Source organism: Leptidea sinapis, chromosome 17 (genome assembly GCF_905404315.1).
Source record: "Leptidea sinapis chromosome 17, ilLepSina1.1, whole genome shotgun sequence".
Classification (NCBI taxonomy): Eukaryota; Metazoa; Arthropoda; class Insecta; order Lepidoptera; family Pieridae; genus Leptidea; species Leptidea sinapis.
The window spans coordinates 353,955-373,549 of record NC_066281.1 but is presented as its reverse complement, the minus strand read 5'-3'; the positions used below and the strand labels follow the sequence as shown (position 1 = coordinate 373,549).

Here is a 19,595-nt window from a genome sequence, read left to right as displayed (position 1 = left end):
ACAAAAAGGTCTATTGCGCGTTCGTGGATCTAGAAAAGGCCTATGATAGAGTGGCGAGGAATGAATTGTGGTCAGCATTGTCCACGAGCGGTGTGAGCAGTGTCCTCATACGAGCATTGCAATCTCTTTATAGAGATTCTAGTGCTTGTGTAAGGATAAACGGGGCATACACTGAATGGTTTAATATCGAAAGAGGTGTTAGGCAGGGATGTGTAGCGTCACCGTGGCTGTTTAATCTGTTCGTGAACAATTGCTTGACAGGTTTAAAAGAGAATGACAGTGGTTTGAGAATGAATGAGTTACTCGTCAAATGTTTTCTCTATGCTGATGACCAAGTATTACTTGCATCTTCAGCTGAGGAGTTGCAAGAGATGGTAACTGCTATGAATGGAGCTTTTGGTAGGAAGGGAATGAAGATGAATGTAAAGAAGACGAAAGTGATGGTGCTTGAAAGAGATGAGGTAGTGACAGACTGCAATATCGTGATTGGAGATGAAAAAATTGAACAGGTGAATGAGTTTGTGTATCTGGGTTCTAAATTTACAAGAGATGGAAATTATGAGAGTGATATTGAAAGAAGAGTGAATGCAGGAAACATGGTGAATGGAGCTTTGCACTCCTTTATGAACAGTCAGAAGGTGTCTAATAAGGCTCGCTTGGCTGTGCATGAGAGGGTGTTGGTTCCAACACTCATGTACGGAAGTGAAAGTTGGGTGTGGCAGAAGAAACATGAAAGCAGAATAAATGCAGTTGAGATGAGAGCGTTGAGAAGTATGATAGGAGTTACACTGAGTGACAGGATAATAAATAGTGAGATAAGAAAACGTTGTGGTCTGAAAGAAGATGCTGTGACAAAAATTGAGAAAGGTATGCTGAGATGGTTTGGACATGTCGAGAGAATGAATGAAGAACGATTGACGAAGAAAGTGTATAAGGCCAGTGTGAATGAAAGTGTTGGAAGGGGTAGACCTAGGCGGACGTTTCAAGATCAAATCAGGGACGTCTTGAAAAAAGGCCAGGTCAAGAGTACCCTAAATCGGAGAGCATGTATGAAAGGAATAATGAAAGTGGACGAAGCGAAAGAAGTATGTAAGGATCGTAGCAAGTGGAAAGAAGTGGTCTCTGCCTACCCCTACGGGAAAGAGGCGTGATTTTATGTATGTATGTATGTAAGGAAGTTTTGGTTATAAGATGAGACCATCCTATGAATTGGAGAGCGCATGCCAGCATTTGTACGACACTTTTTTAAGGCAAAAAGTTGATGAGCGCGTGTAGCCCTAGAGAGATGACGCACAGGAACTCGGTAATACAGCTTGCGTGTTAGATCAATGCAATCATATTTATTATGGCATATATCATATAGAAGCATTACTTCAAGTTGTTCACGTCTGGCTTTTAAATCTAGAATATTGTATTTTTCAAGCAATTGATCATACGAAATATTGGCTCTTGTACACCTGTAATACATACTGCGTAAAAATCTTTTTTGTATTGATTCAAGATACTGTATGTATTTACTGTAAAGTGGGTTCCAAATAGAAACAGCATATTCAAGTTGTGATCGTACAAGCGTTTTGTATAAAAGTAACAACGTTGAGGGTTTCTTAAAATTACGCATAGTTCGCATAATAAAACCATACATTTTGTTCGCTTTATTACCTATCCTATCAATATGTGTATCAAGAATTAATTTACTGTCTAGACTTAGTCCCAAATCATGGACATTATCGACCTTAACAAGAGAAGTTCCACAAAGAGAGTAAGTAGAGTTAATAATGTTTTTTTTACGTGTGAAGGATATGTAGTTACATTTGTTTAAGTTAAGATCCAACTTATTTTTGTCACAGTAAACACTCAAACGGTCCAAGTCTTTTTGTAGTTGATGACTATCATCTAAGTTGCTAATGGAGTGATATATCTTAAGATCATCAGCATACAGAAGAAAGTTACTAAATTGAAAACATGCGCTGATGTCATTTATAAATAAAATGAAAAGAAGGGGACCAAGAATTGAACCTTGTGGAACTCCGGAGCTTATCAGAACTGTGTCCGACTCATATCCGTTAATGACAACCCTTTGAAAGCAATTGGTTATGTAAGATTTAAACCAATGCCAAAGATTTCCACAAATGCCATAAGATGAAAGCTTTTCTAGTAACAGTTTATGGTCCACTCTATCGAAAGCCTTTCGGAAGTCAGTGTATACACTGTCAGTTTGAGTGTTGTTGAAAATATTTTCAAAAAGCTCTGTAGTATACACTAACATATTTGTAACAGTAGAGCGTCTTTGAACAAAGCCATGCTGATAAGCACCTATGATATTATGCAAACTGGGATAAATAGCCGCATGTACTAATTTTTCAAAAAGCTTCGACAGAGTAGGTAAGATAGATATGGGTCGATAATTTTCAACATTTTTCTTAGATCCACTTTTGTGGACTGGTGTTATACGAGCTAACTTCCACACTGACGGGAAAAAATCTTCTTGTAAACATTCATTAAATATTAGGTGTATAGGTTTAAAAATGGATTGAGCAGTATTTTTCAAAAAAATTGGTGGAATATTATCTAACCCTGACCCTTTATTAATATCTAAGGACTTCAATTTCTTTTATGACATCATCTGTTGAGATAGTTATGCCACTCAGTACAAGACATTGTTTAATTCGTCACAATTTTTAAATTTAACATCATTTGTAATTTCAGAAGGTTCAAAAACTGAATAAAAGAAATTGGAAAATAAGTTACAGGATTCAAATGGATTGTTAGCTATTTTATCTTTATAACAAACATTGTCATTACTGTTTTTAAAACTAGATACATATTTCCAGAAATTTTTGACGTTATCTTTTATACTGTCCTCTATGAGATTCATGTACTCAGTATAACACTGGTGCGACACCTTTTTGAAACGCCTACGGTACATAGAAAACTCTTCGTAATCTATCCTGTTACCGTACTTTTTCCATTTGATCCAGGCTTTGTGTTTATTTTTAAAGATGTGTATCAAAGAAGAATTGAACCAACTGGGGTATTTTTTATTACTCAAAATTATGAGTATGAGTTGGAATATGATCTCGAATAAATCCATAGATAGTTTCATAAAATATATCAACAAAGACTACGGCTGAGTTATTCAACACTAGGCTATCCCAATCTGTTTTCAAAATTTTATTATTAATAATTGAGTAGTCTGCATTTTTAAAACAATAATTTGCCTTAGGCTTATGAGGTATATTGTGTAATCTGGAAAATGGCACAGTAACATAAAATGGAGGATGGTGTGTATCTGCTGGGACTAGTGCCATAGAAGCATTTGATACTACGCCCTCGCCGTCGTTTGATAAAAATAAGTCCAATATTCTATCATTTTTATTTTGTAAATTATTATATTGTACGATATTCATAATAGACATGAATTTAATTAAGGCATTACTTAATTGACATGAGCTGCAGCGTACAGGCTCCAGATAATTATTTCCATTATAAATTTTATTTACATTTAATCGTAGGAAGGTTAAAGTCACCAAATAGATAATAAGTGTAATTTTCAGTGTGTTGTAAAATGTCCTGTAAGTAATTAAAATAAGAGAAGTAAACCTCTTTACCTTGGTTAGGAGGAATGTAAGCATTAGAAATAATGTATCGACCCATATCTGTGCGTAATTCGAGCATGATGTGGTCAACAATAGCAGATACCGGTGACGGGGCGGCATTGCAAACGAACGGCCACGCGGCTGGCCCGGGAGGCACGTACGGCGCAGCGGAGTGTCCGGCGCACCGCCACTAGCACGCCGCTGCCGTCTCGCAACCCGGTCGCAGCCCGGTCCCTATCACTACGATATACGTTACATCTGTCGTCAATATATTCAGTATCTAAGATATCGGGATGAAGCCATGTCTCTGTAAGAATAATAACGTCATAGTCATGTAAAAGAATATTCATATACAAGGTGTGTAATTTAGTCCTAAGGCCACGACTGTTTTGGTAATATATAGACAACAGTTTATCCACCTTTGATTATAGTAATTTTAGATTTTACTTTAACGTTATATAGAACGTATCTGATATATATGACGTATGATAAGTAGTAATAAAGTCTTGTTACACATGTTGACCTGGCAAATGTTAGTATTACGTACGTTTATAAACATTACTAGATAAAAATTAATATGGATAAAATTATATAAAGATAAACACACTAAATAATATTTAATAAGCATAATTACATTGACTAAGTAATATTTTATTATTAGGTTGATATTAAACTTTTGAAAATCAAGAGACAATAATAATCTTAAAAAGTAACAAAGGTTAAGCAAGACTATTTCAAAAAAATTCAAAACATAAACATTCAAGGTACACATTAGGATGCAAGTTTTAACTACATAAAATAAACTAAAATGGTAGGTAAATTTCACGCTAAAACGGTACACTACAAACGGGCACAGCACAGTAGGGTATTTTATTTTATTTGATTTTTGTGATGTCCTGCTTACTACGTACTGCAACAACCGGTGACGTGTCGGATTTGCGTGCCAGTATAGTACCGTGTTTAATCCATACGTACTTGAATTGGTGGAGTTTTGCACGTTCACGGCACTCGCGAAATAACTGTTTATTATTTAATGTTAGATGTTCGTTTACAAATATCTTATGTGAGGAGCCAGTTATTGAGAGGTGTTCCGAAGTACCTAATGCCTTTTTTAACACGACAAGCTGCTATCATGTTATCTCGAAGTATTCTAGATGTTAATTTTGCTACAATATTTTTAGGTCGATTGTCTTTCGAAACAGCATGCGGGACACGATGAAGTGATATAATATTTGTAGTTGGTTGAATTTGAAAATTCACCGCTAATCCCAACGCTGTCATGATAGACATTAAGTTTTTCCCCCGCCTCTCAGGAACATTTGAGATCTCAATATTACACTCTCTTGCCTGCTGTTCGGAAGCTGCTAATTTATTCTCTAGCACTGATAACTGGTCAGGAAAGCTGTTAATATTTGAGGTGTGGCTTTCCAAGGATTTTAAGCGGGTATCAAAAGAGTCTTGGCGTGCATCCGAAAAGGTTAGACTTTTGTCCATTTCCAGTATTCGGTCCTTTACATCCTTCATCGAGTTCTGTAAAGTTGTGTAATCAGAACGTAGCCCTGTAATGGCTGTGTTGATCCCCGCTAAACTTTTAGTTATTTGGGAGAGCTCTGATGTCAGGACAGATTTAATTGATTGTGTTATTCTTTCGATAACAATTCTATCCATTTTGGAAGACCATTTTGCGAGATGCTCATCAATTTTACTGTCTATTACCGAGCAATTACAATTCTCCGGCTGTTTACGCTTCCGTATATTTACGAAAGTATCCATGATAGCTGAGGTAGGTATGTCCAAATCCGAAGCACTCTTTACAGCGTTGCTGCCTAGTTGACCGGGTGGTGTGCGTTGTAAAGCCATTTCTTATAATTGCAGCTTATAATTGCTTTAGAAAGAAGAAATGTGGGAAACATAAGTCGAACACCCAAAATGATAAGAGAAGAATTTATGAACTATTTTAACAATGAAGGTCAGGTCCCTTGGCAAAATAATTTTATTTTATTTAATAAAATTATACTTATTTAACAAAGATAAGTTTAACAAATTTTAATATATAATTTTCTTATTTAAGAAAGAATAAGTTTCATTTATTCACCTCATCTTCTTCATCCAAATTCGACCGACTAGGCCTCGGTATATTTTGATCGTCTAAGAAATGTAGTAGTGCGTAATACCAAAACTTTGGCTCATAAATATCTTCAGCGCCTGATCCAGATTTTGAGGCCATGACTTTTTTATGTTCCTTGTTATACGTACAGCGTAGGTTATTAATTTTCTTTAAAACAGCCTCTTTATTACTTTTAGAATCTATTTCACGTAGTTTTAAAATAAGCTTTTCATAAGCTGAATTTTTTATTACTCTATTATGATAATCCTTGCTCTTTATTTTCCATAACGAAGGCTCCGATTGGTATAGTAGTATAAACTCTTCCAGCCATTCGCGTTGAGCCATGGTCGATAAGTTTTCGCAAAGGCAGATAGCACGGTCGATACGTGTTCACTTCACGCTCGCTGTGACAAAACTGCGCAGTTTCGACTACACACTCTCAGTTTTAACTGTACAGTTATATCTGTACAGATTTATCTATTCATATTTTGATTAGATTCAGTTAAAACTGTACAGTTCAACTGTTTGTTCTTCACACCTATGTATAACTGTACAGTTAAATCGCACAGTTAAAACTGAAGGTGTGTAGCCCGCATAATATAGAAAAAAGTTTTAGAAAAAATTACGACCACGATAGACAATAGCTTGTTTTAGATTGTTAACTAGTTAACTACTTATCAATTATTCTTATTTTTATTTTTGTTATTTCATACTTATCTTAAGCTCACATTATATAATATCATATTAGAATTCATTTGAAAAAAATAAAATTAATGAATTATTTCTCTTCTTTAAATATTGAATGTACATAACCAGAATAAAGAACCAAGAACTAGTACGTAAGTGCAAATCAATTGTTAATGTTAAGTTGAGTTATTCTTGGTACATCTAATTAAATAAATAAAACCTATGTAGATTTTAGTACTCACCTAAATAAAATGTTGTGCTTATGTTAAAATATCAAATAAGTAGTGATGTATTACTATGCAATAACATAATATAACGATAGTTACTTTTATTTTTTTACAGTGTTTTAATATTTTACGTTAAAAGTTAACAATTTTAACGACTAATCCAACTCTGCCTAACGACTAATGCCCTCGCAAGGCGACTGTCAAGAATCAAGATCTAGACAGATGTCACGTCGACAGTTCATTCGCCCGATTAGTACCTTTTAAAAAATAAATAATTGTTTTGAAACTACGTCTTATAGATTCAATGCATGAGTTCAAATAAATAAATAAAAAGATGTCGAAAATATTTACACCTACAAATCAGATTCGTTTGACTAATGTTGCTATAGTTCGATTAAAAAAAGGTGGTAAAAGATTTGAAATAGCATGCTACCGAAATAAAGTAATATCGTGGCGAAACAAAGTGTGAGTTGATAACTTGATACTTTTTAATAATCTAATATTTCACCTTGTATGTGCTTATATTTCGGAATCTAAGACACCTCTTTGTATTTATTTAATATACCGAAAATTACATCCATTTATTAAAAAGTTATATGTGTGTGTTTAAAGAAGCTATATTAAATTTATTTTAATTATTACAATATAATATATATATATATATATATATATATATATATATAACATTATCATATCATCACATATATTAATATAAATATATATTAATAATAGCTTTCCCTTGCAGCGAAACAGATATTGATGAAGTATTGCAAACACATACTGTATTTACTAATGTATCTAAGGGGCAAGTAGCAAAGAAGGAAGATTTAATAAAAGTATTTGGAAAAGACAACCAAACGGAAATATGTAAGGAAATCCTGGAAAAGGGTGAATTGCAAGTATCAGATAAAGAGAGACACTCACAAATTGACTCTCTTTTGAAAGATATTGCCACAACTGTAGCTGACAAATGTGTTAATCCTGAAACAAAGTGTCCATACCCTGTTTCAATAATTGAGAAGGCTATGAAAGATATACATTTTTCAGTAAATGTTAACAAGAATGCTAAGCAACAGGCTCTTGATGTAATACAACTGGTCAAAAAAGAGTTACCATTGGAAAGAGCCCAAATGAGGGTAAGAATCCTATTGAGTGGAAAAGAAGCTCGCAAAGTGAGAGACAAGGCTGTTAAGTTGACAACTACAGTTGAAGAAGAAACTTGGGATGCAGGTACCGCTAACATAATATGCCTCATAGATCCTGGAAGTTTCAGAAGTTTAGATGATATGATAAGATCAGAAACAAAAGGAAGTGGCCAGTTTGAACTTCTAAGTTTAAAAGAGACTATTGAAGGAGAACAAAGTCTGTAAAGATATAGTTACAGCTATAATTACTATACTATTCATACCCATAGTATCTTAATTTCCGACTATTTGATAAATTAAGTTCACTTTATGTCACAAGTACTAGAAGAGAAACTGCATATATGTTGCAGCTATATGTAAGGAATTTCTTCATGGAGTATGTATAACTTTTTCTTATCAGTAGTATGAGAAGCTTTTGAAAAGCTACTACTTTTAAAACCTTTAAATACACATTTCTTGACCTGTGAGGTCAATACAAAAAAATATGTCTGATATAACATTTAGTGCAGGTCTCATTGATGGAAACAAATTGGATGAGAAAAATTTGAGCAATTTGTAATTTTTTAAGAAAACAATGTTAATTGAAAAACTTAAATGTGTTATTTATTAATATTAAAAACAACTATTATTTTTAAACAAACTATTGCTTATTTTTTTTCATCATTAAACTTAGTGATACATTGTCTGCATTAAACAAAAGGTCAGTGTTTCCCAAACATTATTCCTTTTGGCCCAGTAATTTTTTCACATGGACATAACTGATTTTGTGATTTAATAATATTGGTGAGTGATTATAAACCTCATAGTTACGATAAATATCTGAGTACCTATATACCTAATTTATTGTTATCTTTGTGGTATTATTGTTTGGGATTCCATATTTCTGGGTAGTTCTGATAAAGTTCTATGAATTTAAATGTTTCTTCATTTGACCACCCAGTAGTCATTGTATCTTATCTTGTATATAAAAGGTAAACAAAACAACGCCGCGACGACGTTAGGAATTACTTACAGCTTCTCTCACCGTCCAGTGTCCTCCAGTGAATGAATGATCGGCGATGGTGTGCACACAACTACACACGAATTCCCTTTCACCGATGGCCGCGATCACTATGACGACTATAGACAATGATCGGCGACTAGAAACGAATAAGCCCTAACACGATCGTGTTCGCGTGTAGTCGCCGATTGTGAAGAGGTGCCATTATAATTTAAAACCCAAACTGGTTCTATTAGTAAAATAATAATCATCCATTAGGTATAATACATTTAAAATTGGTATCGCTTATGTAACTATTTTATTGCAATGTATGGAGCTCCTGCTTATATTCTACTAAAGCATCCAAGTTCGCGAAAATGACGAAAGTTTTATCCTTTCGCCTTTTTTTTAAAAACAAGACGGGAATGTTGCGACCCGGTATTTCAATTTGATAACCCAGTACCGGGTCGCGACCCTGTAAATGGGAAACGCTCATCTACGTGACTGTCGCCTGATATATTCATCATATACTGTAAGGGAACTTATACAATGTAAAGGAGAGTATGAAAATTAAAGATTCTTTCATTCTGCTTTATGTTCAAAAATTATCCAGTATAATATACTTCAACTGCCTGCAGTTAATGAGTGGTGGTGATCACTTAAAATCAGGTGATCCATACACTAGTTTCTCCTCCTCTTCCATAAAAATAGAATAACAACATGATGATTAAACCCCATAGCTTAATATATGGCAATATGTCTAGATCGGTTTTAGTGTGGTTTTCATAAAATTATTATTGTTTTCGCACCGGGGAAGCAGACGACTTGCACGTCTTGTCACATAAAAAGAATAGGGGAGTCCCAAGCCCAAGGCTGTCGAAAGAGACGACTAAGGGCTTTTTGAAATAGGAGAGTCACGCTGACGTCTTATCACACTCGCGCAGAATAGCGGCGTGAAGTAGCAGCCTCGTGCCGCTATGTTACGCATAGGTTAGTGTCGAGGACCGGCGCCCTCTCGTAACGTTCGACCATTGCCTGGTCAGGAGTGTAGTGCCTATCCGACGCCCACGTTATACCATATACAAGACCACCAGCGACCCGCCGCGTTTGGCTATCAAAATCGGCGAGCAGCTTTAGCTTTAGACTGACCCGACTGGAACACGCAAGTTCTGGTGGTTGTCGCAACCAACCCTCCATGCCGCCGTTGCACATGAGGAATGACACCATACGGAATACTGGCCCATACGGAAAAAGAGAGACGCGATCTTCTCTCTTCTTCTTTTCTCCTCCAACTCGACTCTATGCCTGAAGTACAGTTCAGACAGAAAACTGTTTGGCGAGCTCTGTTTTCGTTGGAGGTTGGGAAGTCGAGCGGGCCAGATGATGTTTCTTCAATCGTGCTTAGAATGTGTGCCCCTGAGTTGACGCCGGTGCTAACGCGCTTATTCCGACTCATGCAAGTCAGCCCTTGTCCATCCGATGCCTGCTCTTGGTATACATAGAGTTGTTGCCACTTGGTGAATTTAACAAATATCAAACGTCACGATAAATGCCATGGTTACCTTTCATCAAATCACTTTGACACTGCATTAGTGTAAAATATTATCAAACAGTCAAATAAAAATTAACGTGTCCTTGCAAAACATATCTAATTGGTTCAGAGTAAAATAATTTATCACTTAAAAAAGGCATAAAAAGGCATTTATTTTCTCAAAATTGATCCCTTTAGAATTCTTTTTGATGTCATTTCTAATAACTACTATATACTACTACCGCTTCGAAAACAAATGGCGCTCTGAGAGAGAAGAAGCGGCGCAAGAAACTCCCAGCATTCTTTTATTTGAGCTCTTTCCAATAAAAATATATACAATATTGTAGTGATTTCTATCGCTATAAAGAAATCATAATCTAGTCCCACGCTGTCCGATCATTAAGATATTCAGCAGCGGAATAATAGGATTTACGACAGAGCCATTTCTTTATAAAACATTTAAATTTATTTATAGATAATGCCTGAACAGTGGCTGATAATGCCTGAACAGTGGCTGATAATGCCTGAACGGTGGCTGATAATGCCTAAACAGTGGTTGGACTTAACACGAGAAAAACAAAATGAATTAGTACATGAGCTCAAACGAATTTCAAAACGCAAATGAACTTAAATTAAAACCAAGTGCAGGCTCGTTATATCGTGTTTATCTGTTCTTTTAATGAAATAATATCGCAGCAGAACTATCAAACTGTGCAACAAAATTCGAAACTTAATCTCATGGAATTGTTCATACAGAAATTAAATTTGAAATCAAAAAATATTTAGGGTCACAAATCGAAATAAAAACTATCCTATCTCTCAAGTTGGAACAATTATCGCACACAGTGTAAAAAAAATATTAAAATCAACAGCATGCAGAAGAGGCATATCTATTGTTGGACTTGAACTTGATCGTCGAATCGTCGATGCGTCGAATACAGACAAAGACAAAACGTAGGCTGAAAGGTGAACGCATAAAAAAAAAATAAGCATATATTCACTGAGGCTGAAAGACTTGTACGCTCGAACGCAATCTAGAATGGTCTTGTCCACGCTTATTGCCGGACTTGCCGAGTTATTCATTTTGTACGAACTTGTGCATACTTATCGACGAGTTTTTTAAAAGTAGGTACACTGACACTTTGGTATAACTATAATATAATTCCTATAACAAGTTGGTTTAGTAACAAAACTAATAATAATAATCATTTATTTTAGGCATAACCCACACAAAATACAATTGAAATCAAAATTACAATTAAATTACCACTAATAAATCAAATTAACTAACCACTAATTTTACAAAAAAGTAAATTAAATAAATCACAATTACTTACTTATATTAAATAACTCATTTTCTATTTTTATCAAGATGGATGTCCATCCATCTTTTGAAAATATCGTTATTATATATACAACGTGAACCAGAAAGGGTATAACATCCCTTCAATGGTACGTTATTTGGGTCATATGCAATAGTATGGTGATGTTTAAGTTTTAATAAATAAATAAAAAAAAAGAAGACTTTCCTACGAAATAAAAATATTATTTTTCAATTTATTTTCTTAGACAACCCTAAATTTAATGAGACTGCCAGTTTTAGGCGGGGCCTTTGTTTATAAACAGATGAGGTCACCTACCTATGCACTTAAACATAAACAATAATCTATGATTAAGGACACTACATGAAATGTGGCTTGTGTCTTTGGTATTATTCATTCATTTTTTACTTCCTGTTATTGAAACAAATAAACAAAATAAGAAATTACATAACATTACACAGTTTCACGTCTGTATTCCTGAAGGGTTTTTCCACCCACGTTTCACTATGTTTAATTCCCACGAAATTTCCTACGAAAAACTCAATAACTGCCCCATTCCATACCCAGGCCGGGTACAAAACCCGGTCCGGGAATGGAGTACATATTATTAATACGAGGATGGTCAAAGATATCCATATTTGACAAAAAAAAATCCGTGAAGAACAATTTCTTAATAGGAGTCTATTAGAATTATCTTTATTGGATAAAACATTTTTGAATTAAAATGTCAAGACTCATTTGCCCAGTAATAAGAACAGCTACAGTGCCATTCAGACCAAACCATAATAATGCTTACACAATTTTGCTTCACGGCAGAAAAAGGTGCCGTTGTGGTACCCATAATCTACAATTACAAATTTGGAATTATTTTCAATATAACTTGAAGAAAACTTCAAATAATTCTACATTGAAGTATGTGTATATGTCTTTAGAATAGACATTTACACACACACAGAGCAGTAAATATCGGGTTTCAAAGCACAATTCAAAGAGTATTAACGTAGACAGGCTGATCTTTTCAACCTAACATATTTAAAAAAACTCAAAATGTAAAAACACAGTTACAATTACACTAGTTTTTATCTTTTAAACGTGTTTTATTTAAATTTGTAACACTCGCGGAAATCAGAGTAAATACTAACATAACATAGTTTCATAATAAGATTAGAATTAAAAAAATCTTTATTGGGTAATACATAACTACAGTAAATACAAATTTAGAAGTATTTTCAATGTCAGCTAAAGCAAATGCACATACAAAATAACTTTGTCTTCATGTCAAAATGAGAACACAAATTGCTTCACAGCTGCAATGAATCGTAGGCATTTTACTATTATCTGATATTATGTCACATCTACGTTTTTCATCTGTTTAAGGTCAAAGAGAGTTCAAAAAAACAGCTGATTAGGGTTGAGGGAATCATACTTTTTGCGAAAACTTAGCACTTTAAATATTGTATTAAATTATAATGCTAATTCATTTCTGACTTCACGTAGTCATTAGAGATGACCTAAGGAATGTCTGGTTCAAAGCATAGTATACCCATTTAGTTTCACCTTGTATTGCTAGAGACAGTCATCAGAATTCCGTTGCTGGAGCGTCTCATCCGATCCCAAAAACAGGCAATTCTTGTGCGAATTATTGTGAAGAAGTCGGGCACTCTCGAAAACATACTTGCAGCACTGCAATACCCAGGAAGTTTCATAAGAGCTCGATACGAATCATTATATTGCACTCTTAGTGAACTTAAAGTCTTGTTTGAATAATTACACAACAGTTGGCAGGTCTACATACACAGGCAATAAGTTTTAAACAGAGTTGTTTTCAATTCATTGCTGCACTTTGCAAACCCTCGTGCTATCATGTTGCTACGTACCGAGAGCGCCCTTCGCTCCCTCTCAATATCGCAGTCGTCTTTCAGATATTCCGTTAAGATATGACCTAAATATTTGAATTGATTTACAACTCTTAAGATGGCCACCGGTCCTCGACACTAACCTATGCGAAACATAGCGGGACTAGGCCGCCACTTCACGCCGGTAGTCTGTGCGAGTGTGGTAATTAACCCGGACGAGTCTGGCCCGATTGTGCTGACGTCAAAAGACGGCAGCGTGACTCTCCCACTTCTAAAAAGCCTTTAGTCGACTCTTACGACACCCATGGGCCCGGGACTCCCCTATTCTTTTTACGCCCCGGGAAAAGTACAGGGCATATACTCCCGGGTGTCGTCTGCCGAGGTCGATTTATTTACTCGAGACACATACACTGCCGATGTTAAATCCGCCACTCTTAATTTGCTAGAAATCTGAGCTGTAGGTACCTACCTACCACTTGAGTTAACGAGCTTCTATCTTTTTCTAAATTCCACCAGAACAAAGTTGTCATTTTAGGGCTTGGAAATATAACTTGGCTTTTTAAAATTCGTATTCACCGTTATATCCCTATACGATCATGTATTAGTAGGGGTATCCAATGCCTTCATGGCGGTCACACTTGGATCGGAGTACGAATCCCTCAGTGTACTCTCCACACATATAGTGCTATTGGTTTTTATTATCCGGCGCACATGGAGAAACCAAATGAATACTAGAAGCCTTAACAGATTCCTTAGAAACTGGATCTTGCGAGCTGTTGTTGTTGATTATTAGGGTCGCTATCATTGCGTTGAGAACGTTCACAGCTACTTTGTTCAGTTTGCAAGTTAAATTGCAACATACGTTTTACTTGTTAAATTTCTCGTTTCAAGTATTCAAAATCAGAATTTGATGTAAACTTGTCGCTATTCAAAGATCTCGCCTTAATATTGGCTACCTCACTTTTTAATATTGACAGATCTTTTAAAAATGTAGTCACATCTATGTGAATTGTGATCAAAAGTAATTGGTGGTAGCATGTAAGATTTTTTGCCACAAATGTAGGCAAGCAATCCGGATCGTATTCTTTTAATAGTTTTATTATATCCTGTAGGCCCTTTTGCTCCAAGCCATCTCTTCTCCGCATGAATTTTTTTGTCTGTGCTACTAATTTGTATGCTATCAATCGCGCAGACTCGATCTCATCACAACTGTATGCACTTAAACTTATTTGTATGATACCCGTTTCTGGTAAAGTATCTATTTTATTACTCACAAAAGCCAATAGTTCATTCACCACTAATTTACGTGTTATCACTTCGCGACTCGCGGTATTGCGGGTAGGTGAACGAAACATTGGACTGGATATAAAGTACCTTGAAAGTCAAAAGTAATAATCATCTTAATTATTATGGGTCAATTTTTAGACCTATGTACAGTGTCGACGGCGATTATAGTGAGATTTAGTCTATAGGGAAACTAGGTAATAAAATTCTAGTTTAATATAAAAGCATTTATTTTAAAACAATGTAGGTAATATATTTTCTGATTCTTGGCAAAACAGTCTCACATAAGCAAGTCAACATTTGGCCTCTCTTAATATTAACATAAAACTATAAACATGCGCTGCCACATCTTGCAAAAGAAAACGGTAAAATATTAGATAAATAACGGTATAAAAGATCGTAGATTATACAATCTGTGTGCTTACTTCTACATACAGTGTAGGTAGTATTGCGACAGTTGAGCAACATGACCAACTTGTGTTATGTAAATAACTCTAAAACAACATAACATTACTTGAAATTGACTCACAACTATCATTTATAAAAATCGCCTCCGCAATATGTTTATAATACTATTGAGGCGCAGACAATACAGTCCACAATGGGTTTGCGGATATCGTAATAATTGTTCATAAAATTTGAGAATAAATGCACAATAAAAATATAATTAGAGTTGCATTTGTCTTTTACATTTACAAAAATATTTTTATAACAATTTAGAAATAATAACAGTATTCTTATAAACAATTTGGAATAGTATTGCACGAGCTCAAGGCTAAATTATTATGTGCATCTTTATAAATATATCAACAAACCAACACAGTCCCACTCCGATACTCATCTCATCTCGACTCCATCAGTCTCCTTGCCAACCGTTTATATAACCTAGACTATTCCTCTTCTGGATATCACCCAAGTATAAAAGTCACGTAGAAAGACATCCTTACGCACAATATCAACAAACCCTGTGATGTCACCCAAACCCTCGCCCGATGTACTCGCTCCATACTTCGTCTTAGGCAATCGTCTACAATAATATTTACACGTTGTTAACAATATAAATCAACTACTATTAACATTAAAATCAATTTATCTAATAATCTTTTGGAAGATAAACATTATATTAATATTTTTATAAAAATTTCCTAGTTCCTATCAATTAGATAATATCTATCGAGCTATACATGTTGTTGGAGCGATTACATCGCACGTATCATATCACAATAGTGTTGATTTGTTACAAAATACAATAATTATAATATATATTCACAGCACAGGAACAAACACATTCTGGACTAAATAAAATCTGAAAAATGATAACAACAATCTTTTAAGACTAGCACTTAATTTTGGCACAACACACTCCATGTTGTTGTTCACAGAAACACAGTTCACAGAATTATTGCTCAATGACAATCTTAATATATACTTTATAACAAGGGTTCCATAAATTATATTTTCATAATTCTCGTGTTTTTCATAGTAATGAAGTTTATTTATAAGCAATAAGCAAGTGTTTACAATATTTGTGCCCAATGTTATGTTCGATGTATCGTTGCTGGATAATTCATGAAACCCTGAACAGTGTTTGATTAAATCACACACTGTTAAAATGGACAGCTGCCATTACAATTATTGTAAAATGCAAAATAAAGTAAAATATTAATTTAATAAAAAAACTATCATAAATAATAAAATTAATTGAGTAAATAAATTCTCTTGTTCCATTGCTCATTCAGTGCTTTACAAACAGGATGTAAAAATAATGGCGCACAAACCAACTCTGAGACCTTTTACTTGAAGTTAACTGTCTGATCAAATATGTCTAGATTATAGGTGACAGTCATAAACACAGCAAGAGCAATATGGGCACAAATAAATGTGTGGCCTCTACTTGTGTTTAGTATGGTCGAGTCACAGCTCATGTGTGGACACCCTAAAATGCTTCAGTATGATTTAAAGAACTGCGAAACTTACCAATATAACAATCAAATACAGAAGTTACTTTCTTTCGATAAGAACATGTCAGTTTCTATTTTACGATTCATAAAAATCATTGAAAAAATTTGTCGTTTGGCCTATGTTAATGCAACATGTGAGCCCTCCACACACTCTAAATCAGTATAGCGGAGCAACAAGTCCGAAGATCTTTATTTCACTCTATTAGAAACTAAACCTTATAACACAGTAATAAGGACTACTAAGAAAATATGAAATGCCAATACTTTTACATTTCCATTGAGGGTACAAGTTTTTTATGAAACTTACACGTGACTTATTTCTTCACTCTGATGGATATGAAACCTGAATCTAGTACATATTTGAACAAACTCAACTTTATTCTTCTTATTAATGTTAAAGTGAGCCGCCTGTTATCGTAGATCTGTTTCTAATAGGATATTGGTAGACTAGATTGTCATTATCAGAAAACAGTATTTAAACAATTTTTACATCCTGCGGCATTGAGTATTATACTGCAACCACATCCTTATATCCAAACAATAGTACATATCTAACACTTTCCCTGTATAAATACAATTAGTAAATAGTCTTCTAAAAAGAAACCATCAGAACCTCACAGGCCGAGTAAAAGTACTCAAGAAATCACGCAAGGTTTAGGATACGACATATTGCTATCAGTTAACTTATCATTTGGCACTAACATAACATATAACATGTCGAGCATTCCTCGCTTACATATATTTAAACAATTAATTAATTAAATAAAAAGTTATCAACCTTCTATGATGACTATCAAGCCAAAATTATGTATTAAAATGAACATTGAAAAAAAAAAATGTGACATCCATATTTGAGCAATTATCTGGCGTCCTCTTGTCTAAATAAAATTAGAATATAACAACAAGTTGTAACGGCAAGTTAAATTTGGCAATATTGAGCATTGAGACTTTAAATTGGCATCGAGTATAAATTCTTTTTCTACATAGCTTCGATACCACTAGCATATTCTGCTACTCTGGTAACTGTTACTTAGATACACCAATAACTTAGTGACGATCAATAGATATGTGCATTTATATGATTGAGTATTGTATTGTAGAAACAGACAAACACAGTTTACATAAAATTGTATTATTTAGTACAAAACAAAAGCAGTAGCAATGATTAGAAAGTTGATGGCAGTGCTAACTCAATCTATATAACAATATAATTTGATTATGTAACGAATAGGTATAAATTGCCGAATATTCCGTTGTTCTTATTGATTTTCGAATATTGCAACTGCAAACTTTTGTATATATATCTTAAGCACTATAGGTAACAAACCAAGCATAAGTGAAACTAACTAATAACATTCCTGAACGATATAATATTAACCTACAATAATCTAAGGAGATCAAAATTCTTGTGAAAATTTAAACATAACAATTTGGCTAATAACTTAAAATATTCAAAGTTTTAATTGCAAATCATTTATCTGTTTCTACAACACGCGATATGTTCATTAACTATTAGAATAGAAATTTTATTAAAATAAAATGATATGACTGTGTACTATTTATTATGAGGACTGATCACTGTTCAAAAGAACTATATATAAATGATCGTGGACTTTAAGACAATTCAGTTATTTACTATCTATTCTTTATAACAACTTGGTTAAAATAGTATTTTGATGAAATTTAAAAAAAAACGTTATATTAATATAAAATTACCTTTTATAGTTATTGCTTATTTGATATGCTAATAACATCCCTGTGCAGATGTTTAAAGTGCTGTTTTTATTGACAGCAATTGACGAATTCGCCAAATGACAAGTGGCTTAGTGATATCTTGTTATTTACATATACAATGAGAGCCCAACTCGCGCTGTTGTGATTGTTTTAAAAAATACTTTGAAATACTAAGGGTTCAACTTTCACTTCAACACTAATCAAGTACATATTACATACTGTATTATAAATTGTATTAAAAAAAGGCGCAAAAAAGAATACTGTGAGTGCGAGGGTTTCTTGCGACTTTTTTTATCTCTCAGAGCGCCTTTTGTTTGCAAAACGGTGGTAGTGCTTTGATTGCCATCAAAAGTATTCAAAATAAATCTATTTTGAGAAAAAGACAATATGTTCATTATTCAATGAACTCTTGAATTAAGATAAGAACAAAAAAAATCACAACATTGCTTGTTGGTTATGGATACTGCACAGTGATTGATATAAATCACATGCAGATATTTAGAAATTACTATTTGTTTTAAAAAATAGATGCTCTTGTCTATAAAATCTAAACTTAAACATTTCTTATTCCGATTTTAATCAAAAGTGATAAATAAAAAATTATTGCTTTTTAACGAACAAACAGGTGTCATTTGTGTGAATGTATACATTTAGTTTATATTGCAGGCGTATATATAATGTAAGTGATACGTAGATATATCACACCACGTCAATTCGACTTACGTTACTTCTAATTAAAAAATATGACTCCATTATATAACCGACTCAATCACAGCACTCCGAGAACATCACTTCTTCCCAATCCCACCGACTCACTCCAAAATAAATTCATTCATTTAAATTTACACATACAAAAGAGAAATGACTAATATACCTATGTTAGCCCTAAAATTATGCCATTGTCTATCATATTAACTTTGCGATTGCAACGGTCCCTCGTTCAGCAATAAATGCCTCAGTAAATATTTTACGTAATCGATCCGACTACATTTCGTCAAACAAGGGAGGTGAATTTAACTTAACGAGTAATTTAGATATAAGCGGCAGTGTTTCGCGAAGAATTCGTGCAAATAGAACCTAACTACGAAAACATGTCTTAGGAACCTCATAAATTATTGCTAATGAATCGACGAGCGACTTTTAGTAGCCAATAGAAAGCGTGACGC

At 34.1% G+C, this 19,595-nt stretch overlaps 1 protein-coding gene and 1 pseudogene across 1 annotated transcript; one reads left to right on the top strand and one right to left on the bottom strand.

Moving 5' to 3' along the window:
- Positions 1 to 4,217: 4,217 nt before the first annotated feature.
- LOC126969151 (uncharacterized) lies at positions 4,218 to 5,264 on the bottom strand (annotated as a pseudogene).
- A 1,601-nt stretch (positions 5,265 to 6,865) lies between these two features.
- Positions 6,866 to 8,402, top strand: LOC126969074 (ribosome maturation protein SBDS). The gene is made up of 2 exons (XM_050814377.1): positions 6,866 to 7,082; positions 7,363 to 8,402. Exons 1-2 carry the CDS (start codon positions 6,952 to 6,954, stop codon positions 7,985 to 7,987), a joined length of 756 nt encoding a protein of 251 aa, XP_050670334.1. The 5' UTR covers positions 6,866 to 6,951; the 3' UTR covers positions 7,988 to 8,402.
- Positions 8,403 to 19,595: the final 11,193 nt, after the last annotated feature.